The sequence below is a fragment of the Hypomesus transpacificus genome, chromosome 3, assembly GCF_021917145.1.
Source record: "Hypomesus transpacificus isolate Combined female chromosome 3, fHypTra1, whole genome shotgun sequence".
Lineage (NCBI taxonomy): Eukaryota > Metazoa > Chordata > Actinopteri > Osmeriformes > Osmeridae > Hypomesus > Hypomesus transpacificus.
The window spans coordinates 13,961,289-13,971,289 of record NC_061062.1 but is presented as its reverse complement, the minus strand read 5'-3'; the positions used below and the strand labels follow the sequence as shown (position 1 = coordinate 13,971,289).

Here is a 10,001-nt window from a genome sequence, read left to right as displayed (position 1 = left end):
ACTGGGCCAGCCTAGTGATGGTTGCTATGAGTTGTTGTGGAGACTAACACAGGCAGACCTAACAGCAACACGGAGGAAGATGTAGCAGATGTTCGGCCAAGACGTTGCATAGCAACCTCCTAGTTCATGCCATCTTCACGTTACACCAGTGTTTGTTCAACATTTAGGCAGTGGTGGTCGTTCAAAGGTGGTGCTGGTTGATTCCTCGTTCGTTGGTGTTGAGCATTACAAGGGGTTAACTAAATAACTGGGAAAAACTGTTTCAAAGTCAAGTGACTTAATGCATAACTCTCAACACATATTCTGTCCTTGTTGGGATACAATGGGCTGCCTACACACAGAATCAGGGGAACGTTGTGGATATGACTGGAGATGGATGGGCATGAATACAGTAAGCCAATACCCAGGAACCATGTGAACAACACATGGCCCATAGTCCCTAAAATACCTCCACCACCAAAGCTACACCACCATACCCAAGCTGATCCTACTTATCCTGTTTAGCGTACAGCAAACCATGCTAAACCATGGTCTTCATAGGAATCACTAAACTGACATGGAGAAATAGCAGCAGAATGATGGAACAGCTGTAGAGAAGCACATGTTCTATCTGCGTCTGCAATGGCAGCATTCCTTCCCCTGCTGTGACTGGACCAGATTAGAGAAGCCATCGGAACTGAAAGCATGCCATCCAAAAGGAACCCGGCCTGGCCACACCCCCCTACTGGCCATCGGCCAATCCCCACACAGCACCTCTCTGAAACGCTAGGAAGTAGCCACTGCCACTGCAGCGAGGCATTGGGGGTTGCCATGGGAACGGAGTCGGAAGCCACACACGAATGGCCATTTGTGGGAGTCGTAGGAGCAGGAAGAATGAACCATTGTTGTCGTCGGGGCGGACGGGGAGGGTTCCCACATGCTGGGGCCCTATTCACCAGGCTGGCTCGCCAACGGTGGTTCAGTGTCCACCGTGTCACAGCCACACTGAGGAATGCAGCCAGGGGCATCAATGGCTTGCTTCTGTGCTTCATGGATTGAAGACACTATCTGGTGTTAAGGAAGCTAGGAGTTAGGTTTAAAAAGGGACAGTTAGCCCTAAGATTTCCCCCCCAAATAGGTATTTGTGAGACTTGACAGCAATGTCTCTTTCCAGAAATCATGACCAGGTTTCTCAAAACGATCCACAGAACTTGTGAGCAGTTTAATGTAAGAATTATTTTCTTTCTACCGAACTATTAGCCTGGTCCTAACCAGACTCTCGTACATTTCATTTGTACATAGAGTCTGGGCTCGATCCATTGACAAGCGTTGACTTCCTTGTAGACGGGTACTCTGTCGAAGTTTAAAACTATTGGATCTGCCCAGAACCAGTCTGATCTGCCATAACCAATCGCTAGCGATCGCCTTAGCCAATTCCTTCACCATTACTGTAACAGAGCTGGCTGCCGTAGCTGGAAAATCAAACTGTTCCCGAACCCCGTGGGGAGGAGGGCCACAACATCATGGCCACCAACAAAACTCAGCAAAACTTGTTCTTGCTCCGGCTTTAGCTTATGGATATTCGGCAGTGTTGCAACAACGGACCGAATGCGACCGAATTACGGCACTACAGAAACTAGCGCACAACATCAACGTCATTGTTCTCAGCCACTCTCTCTGTTCGCTGATTGGCCGGTAGAAAATTTACCGGAGACATTTGACTTACGTACCTCATGGCCAGACCTAGTACAGAAGCAAAATTTAAATTGAGCGGAAGTACGTAGGAGGGCAGAGCCAGGCTACCGAACTATACCCGTTGAGTAATATGAATTTGAGATTTGGGGTTGAACTGTCCCCTTTAACTAACACTGGGCACTGGAGTAGGCCAACACAACAGAGCTTTCTGACATTTAAGCCCCTGACTGATTAAAGGCACTCTCTCTTTTCAACTGTAGCAAGATAATGGGATTTTACAGCGCAATATCCCTTTAAGATAAAGTGAAGACCGCTTCCACTTCCTGTTTTCACAGAGTCAACAGTGAGGATGACACTAGCTCTCCAGGCATAACAAGTAGATTTATAGTAGCACTGCTGCTAACATTATTACAGTGGTGTGAAACAGTTAGATCCACCCCCAACTCATCTAAACGTCAGCTACAAACAAAACGTAATCAAGGCTGGCCAACACTCGAGACCGCAAACAGTAGCCAACAGGAAGTCAACTTCCAAGACAACGATCAGTGCTGCCACGTTTTGGGAGACTCTTCACATAAACTGTAGTTGGGTCTTACCTCCTCTTTCACTGCTTTCTTCTTCTTTTTCTCCTCCTCCTCTTGATGCTGCTCCTCCTCTTCCTCCTCCTCCTCCTCTTCCTCGCTCTCCTTGCCCTCCGCGTCCTCCTCATCGCTGCTGGAGGAATCCAGGATCTCACTCATGTCCATCTTCCAGCTCTCTGGCACCAGCCTGGTCTGCAGGAAACTCTGAGCCCCTTCCAACCCTGAGAGGAGAGCAGGGGAGACGGTAGCAGAGGAGGGTGAGGTAGAGGGAGATGAGGGGAGGAGAATAGGGTCAGGGGGGAGGGAGATGAGTAGAGGAGGGTCAGGGGGGAGGAAGATGAGGGGAGGAGGGTCAGGGGGGAAGAAGATGAGGGGAGGAGGGTCGGGGGGGGGGAGATGAGGGGAGGAGGGTCAGGGGGGGGAGATGAGGGGAGGAGGGTCAGGGGGGAGGAAGATGAGGGGAGGAGGGTCAGGGGGGGGAGATGAGGGGAGGAGGGTCAGGGGGGAGGTAGAGGGGGAGAAGGAGAGGAGACAGAAACAGTCAGGATTGGAGACAAGCAGACAGGCAGGTTAAATTTCACGTTGCGTATGAACATTCTGTTCTAAAACCTAACTCAAGTGCACGATCTGGAACTTTACCTTTCCTGGTGGAAAACTCTTGCTTGCTGATGCTGTCCAGGTTTACTTCATGGATGTCCTTTCTTGCAACAGTAACACTGGGGAAGAGAAATAGTTCAGTCATGATGTACAAACAGTCTCATACCCCTCTGTTCCCAGTCGTATGTACTTTCGCATTTCCAAATGAAATAGCAGACAAATTGTTTTCTCAAAGACAGGACGCTTATATCAAACACTTACAATTTGGAGTCTGCAAAGGATCTCACTAAACATTGGTCCTTTTTGACAGCGAGGTCATCATTGCAGCTGGGAGACACAACCTACAGACAACAAACACACGCGTCAGGGCAATACTGGTTGGAAAAGTCACAGCTCAAAAAGAGAGTAAAGGTGCATCGTCACAGAGTCAAAAAAAGAAAGGGACCAGGGAGCATGTCCTGGACAGGAAGTGACTCACCAGGGCTATGTACCAGGAAGTCCTGTCAGAGCCAATCTGGACGCTGGTCACTTTTCCTAGCAGGCCGTCGTTGAGCCTCCTCTTGTCGTCTTCCTCCTCCTCGCTGGAGGAAGACTCTTTCTCATCATCCGCTCTGCAAGGGGTGAGAACAGACTGTGAAACCAGAGCCGACTGCAGGTGAACTAGCATGTGGCTAATGCTGGCATGTTAACAGTACTGTTGATCAACGTGTCATTTATGTCTCACTGAATGGCCCACAGGCATGTTTAGAGAGACGCTCTATAGACCATTAAACATTTGAGACAAATATCAAAAAGTACAGAACAGAGTACAGAGGGTACAGAACGTCCCGTGTGCAAGTGAGTTCATCATGTTTATCTGACTTTAAAATTGTGTTGCATTCAGTTGGACTGACTTATAACACAACACAACAAAAAGCTATGTGTGAGGATCAATGCTATAGTTAACTCTACATAACACATGTAATAATAGTAGGGGTCAATCAGATAGCCAAGAGAAACATGACATCACAAGATTTCAGTCAAGTTTGCGAAACCGTTCTCATTATCATCATATTTCCCGTTGGTGTGAAGTGTAAAAATATAGGAATACAGATGTGATACACGTCTTCTATAAAATCAGAGTTTGTATGTTCAACCGTGAAGCTGTCACTTGACAAGGCTAGTTTATAAGTGTCTGCTCTATGCCTAACTGAACTGGAAGAATTCCAACACGTCCAACTTTTCTGTAAATCTGAAAACATCCCAAAATATTTATATATTACCTAAAACGTAAAAAGGTTCATAAAGGTAAAAGCCTTTCTTGCTTTACAATTCATATAAACACATTTCTTTGGGATGCATTATCAAATGTTTTGCGCTATTCTGAAAATTATGAAGCTGTGCCTCGCTTCAGTTTATATTCCGATATTGATGCGTTTGTCTCCATTCCTCATTTCACTCCAAGGAGTTCTAATGCTTTATACAATGCAAGCTCTCAAACTCATAGGTCAATTCAGTCCAAAGACAGGCAGAGATTTCTAGAAAATCCAGCAAGAATCTGACTACAACAACCATCAGATGCTCATTTCAGTGTGAAAGACTTGACGCGACAAACAAATGTCTGAAAAACATGTCATTCTACTGTCTGTGAATCTGTCTGTAAGCAGGTCAAGGGAGACTCTTGCTCCATGCTTCCCCCCTCTGACAGAAAATAAAAAATTATGATAGCCAGTCTTGAAGATCCTGCTTGTTAGACCAGAGGACAGCTTCTCTAAAAGATAAGTTTACTTCTTTTTGCATACAAACAAGTACAAGACCAATAGAGACACAGGACTGTCCGAGGTCAACTTACACAGCCTGCGACAACCGTCTGCCTCCGCGATTCGACTTCTTCCCGATGACGGGGGTTCCAAAATGTTCAGGGTTGGTTAGCGGCAGTTGGTCCAACGTCTGGACAACAACAACAAACAAAAAAAGACAGTGTAACTCAACGCGTCAGATGTTCCCCCACGCTTCCCCCAGACTGGAGATGCGTCCAGCGGACGGGGTGCTGATAGGATGGGGCTTCCCTCACCTCGCTCTCTGCAAAGTGTCTCTCCCCCTTCAGGCACAGGGAGGTCCTCCGCAGTGTCTTCTCATCCCCATCATCAAACACTAGAACACAAAACACACAGCTCCACGTCAGACCTGAAGCAACAGCAAGTCAGGTGGCTAAGCAGTGAGGGCTGGTAATCAGAGGGTTGCCAGTTCGATTCCCGGCTGTGCAAAATGACGTTGTGTCCTTGGGCAAGGCACTTCACCCTACTTGCCTCGGGGGGAATGTCCCTGTACTTACTCTAAGTTGCTCTGGATAAGAGCGTCTGCTAAATGACTAAATGTAAACAGGGGTGGAACTCTAACTGACAAACTATACGGACACCTGCTAGTGGAGATCTGGTATTTGGCCAGATGACCCAAGGATGATACTTAGGAAGATAAGCCAGGAAACAAACTTTGTTTGAAATGTACAGAAACCTTAAATATGACTACAGCTGTCACATTTACTGTTCAGAAATGAACTTCTGCCGCCTCTGCCCAGCGTGTTTGGTTACTTACCCACGGTGTACCAGCTGGCATCTGTGAGTTTACCGATAACTGCCTCGCTGGAGACGCCCTCTGTGGTCTTCACCTCCACTGTGGAGCCCACCTGCAGGGGGGAGAGGAGGAGGTGGGACGTTCAGTTAAGGAACATGAAAATGCTCACAATAGCGCATAAACGCTCACGACCTTGCAGAAATATTCACGATGCTTAAGGAGGGGCAAACAGGGTGTTCAGCTGAAGACATGCATGTTTAAAATTGTGTTATGCATTCAGTTAGAATGACTTAACGCAAATGATGAAACATGTAATTATAGTAGTAGGTGTCAATCAAATAGCCAAGAGAAACATGACATCACAAGATTTCAGTCAGGTTTGCGAAACCGTTCTCATTATCATCATATTTCCCTGTTGGTGTGAAGCGTAAAAAAAGAAGAAAAAAAATTGTCAAGACCCCGCAGAAATTCTAGGGAGAGAAGATGCATCTTACCCTCAACGGCCCTTTAACCTGGTCGTCCTGGACAACCTGCGAGGTGGACTCTCCTTTCAATGTCACCTGACAAAAAGAAGGAGGCAAGAGAGGGAGAAATGAAAGGTGACATTTCAGTCAAGGTGTGGGGGTATATACAAGATTTGAACAAAGGGGCTTTGAGGTGAGCCTCCTGTGAACTCAGATACATTTTATAGTGAATTATATGGATCGCATGTGTTGTGGGAGCCAATCAGATAGCCAAGAGAAACATGACATCACAAGACATCAGTCGAGTTTGCAAAACCGTTCTCATAATCATCATATTACTCCTGCTGGTGTGAAACGGTAATCGATGACTTCTGTACTTCACTAATTGAGAGCTTACCATGATAGTTATGTCACAGTTAAGGCTGTACCTTCTGGGTCCCTCTAAATGAGTGTGAGCTCAACGGCACAGAGTTCTGTGTGGCTCTCAATGTGCACCTTCGTGTACTGCAGCTAAACCCACTATTAGACAACTTTCCATGGTTCTTGGGGGCTGACACGAAGCAGCTGAGTCACACTGTTGTGAATCTGCTTCCTGTAACACTCTTGATTGTTCTGACATTCTGTGAGAGAAGAGGGTCAATGGCTGTGCCCTTGTGACAGTAATAATGGCCCATCTAGGCACAGCAGAACAGTGGAGAATACAAGCGACAAAACACCTGGCCTTTATGTGGCTAGCAGTACCGACTCACTGACAGACTATTGCTTATGACTACTGCTTATGGGGGGGTACTGTAAACCCTAAAAAACCCTGTACAGGCCACAAACAGGAAGCTGTCTAAGAAGCAGATCCTACAGCTAGGCAATCTGCATCCTAAATAATCACATCAGAACCAACAGCAAGTGCACAAATAGCTGGTTCAGTCCTGGTTCACTGTGTAAACTTTTAAGACTGACCTTTTGATCCAAGTACAAGTTCGCTATGTCTCTATAGGATCTGCACAGAACAGGACGCCTCCTGAAACTAACTGTTCAGACAACAAGTCCCTGCTTGACAGCTGTTCCTGGAAGATTTATTAACCAGATATAGTAATGGTGTGGTTCACTTATGTATCATTACTGTCACCTTAAACTGGATGAATAACTTAGAAGAAGGAAACTCTCTATGTACACTGAGCTGCAGACAGAGTAAAGGACAATGTCAAAGTGATCTGAAGCTCCGCACCCCTGAACCACAGTAACCAGTTGGCATTCTGGAACTAGGCATGACATTTTCTCTGTCTATCGGTAAAAATAGACAGAACTATCAGCCATACCACATTAATCGTGTTGTGTCTCACTTATGGTTGTCGCGTGATGGTTATCGAGAAAGGATAGCGTTTACACACTATGTGCTTCTCCGATATGCTGATACATTGTCAACTGAGCAAGTTTTTTTTTGTTTTTTAAGGAATTATGCTTCACGTGTCCATGATAGTGTGTTTCCCCTTACCTTCACCTTCACCATACGTTTAACAGTCTTGATCTTGGCCTCGCAGAAGGCTCCTCTGTACTTAGCACTCACGTCCGTCCCCACGGTCAGGTAGGCAGGCTCATCCGCTGCCTGAAGGAAAGAGACATCTCAGTTACTGCTAGACTGCATTGACAGGTCAGATATTCAATTTCCTAATCTTACACATCAATATAAAGGGTTATAACAAGATAACAACTTAATAACACAGCTATTTCTGTTTAAAGGTTTGTTTGCTGGGAGAAATCTTGGTTGATTAAAGGAAAAAATAATCAAAGGTGGGTGGATGGGTACATGAAAACGTCAAGCATATCAATGGTTTTTAACTGACTTATGTAAAGGGTACAGTCAGACAGACAATTCTTACCCACAACATCTTGCAAGCTAAGGCAAAAAGAGGCGTCGGCTACACTGCTGTTTTCAACAGAGCTTAGCCAAGTGACTTACCTTCATCTTTGAGGCTATTTGAGGGAGTCCAGCTCGGTAGATTTTGATTGCTGGAAGACAGATTAAATAGAAAGAAAAGCTTATTTAATGGATGTGTAAATGTTGCGATTTAACTTAGTTATATTGTCGAAAATATGTACATGGGCTAAAACGGGCTAACGGACTAGCCAGTTACTTCTAACGCATTCTTTTCAAGCTCGATGCAGCCCCCCTCCCTCCAGATTCACAAAAATGTGTGGAAAATGTAGCTAGGTCTAGGTTGCTTTCTCAAACAAATGGTCATCTAATAATTAGTTTTTCTAGAACACATGTGAAAGTTCTTTAGTTAATGTCCAACGTTCGCAAATCACAAGGACGTTGCACGGGGACAACAAAACAGACTAGCTAGTGCGTGTGTTCCTTCCCGCTTTGCTCGCAGTCTGACTGTGTCACGTCGCCATCATAGCTCGCCGTGCTGCACCATGTCAGACACTGGCTCATTACAAACTGCCCGTGAAATACACACAGCAGCTGGAAAGAAATGTGTGGTAGCTTCAGTCATCTTATGTTAGCCAACATGTTGGCTCCCACCTCTTAACATAACCTGAATGAAATATCGGTGTTTTCTAGAGCAAAAGAACAGTATAAGATTACTCCCAAGTCGCGGGCTAAATTTAGCCAGCTAGCCAACTAACCTTGCTGGCTGGCTGAATAGTTTCTCGATATGGCGATTTAAACCTTGCTATCATGAGTAGCCATTTAGTTCCGGTAACCCGTGTCAACCTGGGTTTCTCTTTCATTTAAATGAGAAGCGGTGGGCGACAATGAAACAAAAAAGTATGTGCACTGGAATTATTTATTTAATATCCAGATTCACAAAAGGCGCATACATTTCTTCACTGCAAAAACAAGCCGACTAACGTAGCCACTGCCATTCAATTCCTAGCCTAGCCACCTCCTTCTTATAATCATAATACCGGGAAATGTGATTACCACCACTCCATAGTTTAACCTTCTGAGTGTTGTGGTAGATTGTACAGATTAAACCCATAAAAGTTCACGTTTCATTTAGGAATAATATGAACGTTTTTGATACTTACATGCTACGTACGACGCAACTGCTCACCACTTGCTAGGGATGCAATGCAATACACGAATAACAAGCTGTTGAGCCCAGGCTGTGTTTCTCGAACTCCAATTGGCTGCACAGACAGCGATAGTCCGATGGAAGTATTATGATTGGTTTACAGATGCTTCGTATTCTATAGGATATACTTTTTCTTCGTTTCTGGTTGGTTGATATGAAAGCGGCGCTTTCATGGACGTAACTTCATTGGACACCCATTATTTAGCTTCGGTAGTACCAGAATCCCGGCCGAAGTCCCTAATTTAGAAACATGATTGGCCGGTCCATTCAGTCATAATCTTTCTACGATTGTCATTGGCTAGTTACACGAAGATGATCCGCCTACCTGGCATCCTTGTCATGGGTATGTCGAGCGGGCTGGACTGTGGTTATTTCGAACACAACTAATATTCTGCCTTGTAATCCCTACGAAGACGACAGCACCCAATTGGGTAAAAGAAATGCCCGTTATTTGTGTATTCTTAAACTGCGTTAGAGGAGGCAAACGGGGAATAGCTCAGAAATGGTCGATAGAAAGCTGAAGGCAATGGCGCCTAGTATCGTTTGTAGGACGTCAGAACAAGCGAGTCGATTACGTAACCGGAAGCATGTGCAGGTAAAAGACTAAAGGGGGTTGCTGTCACACTGTTTACACAATCTCAAAAGATACACGCCGGTTTTTTGACTTCCTTTTATCTAGCCAGCTGGCTGCGTTGCTGTAGAAAAGCTAAGATTAGAGCTGAACTTGACAATAAACTTGACGGGCTGAGACATGTGTAAAAGTACCAGGTTGGAATGAAAATGAAGGCCACCATAGTCTCTCCCTGGATAGAGCTGCATGTCATACATACGGCCAGATGATGTCTGGCCCCAGGGTGGCCTCAGACATACTCTTTCACTAACAAAGAATGTGTTGGGCTGTCAGAGACTACAGTGTCCATGGTCAGTTAGTTTAGTGGTTGTTTTAACAGAGAAGACTCAAGGTTGATCCAAAAGGTCAGCCTGGAGATGGTGAGCATGTCAGCTAGTTAAACAGATCTAACTCATCCACCATTTCTGATCATGCTGTGTGA

At 45.4% G+C, this 10,001-nt stretch overlaps 1 protein-coding gene and 3 non-coding genes across 4 annotated transcripts; all 4 read right to left on the bottom strand.

The window, feature by feature from the left end:
* Positions 1-1,508: 1,508 nt before the first annotated feature.
* LOC124465925 (AT-rich interactive domain-containing protein 4A-like) lies at positions 1,509-8,964 on the bottom strand. The gene is made up of 11 exons (XM_047017588.1): positions 8,903-8,964; positions 7,824-7,873; positions 7,359-7,469; positions 5,900-5,965; positions 5,427-5,517; positions 4,906-4,985; positions 4,684-4,781; positions 3,331-3,463; positions 3,114-3,193; positions 2,895-2,971; positions 1,509-2,476 (listed from the first exon to the last, which is right to left on the bottom strand). Exons 2-11 carry the CDS (start codon positions 7,827-7,829, stop codon positions 2,217-2,219), a joined length of 1,002 nt encoding a protein of 333 aa, XP_046873544.1. The 5' UTR covers positions 7,830-7,873; positions 8,903-8,964; the 3' UTR covers positions 1,509-2,216.
* Positions 3,829-3,909, bottom strand: LOC124466566. Its single transcript, XR_006955963.1, has one exon. It is a non-coding gene; the product is annotated as a small nucleolar RNA SNORD53/SNORD92 (small nucleolar RNA).
* LOC124466568 lies at positions 5,736-5,816 on the bottom strand. Its single transcript, XR_006955965.1, has one exon. It is a non-coding gene; the product is annotated as a small nucleolar RNA SNORD53/SNORD92 (small nucleolar RNA).
* LOC124466567 lies at positions 6,128-6,208 on the bottom strand. Its single transcript, XR_006955964.1, has one exon. It is a non-coding gene; the product is annotated as a small nucleolar RNA SNORD53/SNORD92 (small nucleolar RNA).
* Positions 8,965-10,001: the final 1,037 nt, after the last annotated feature.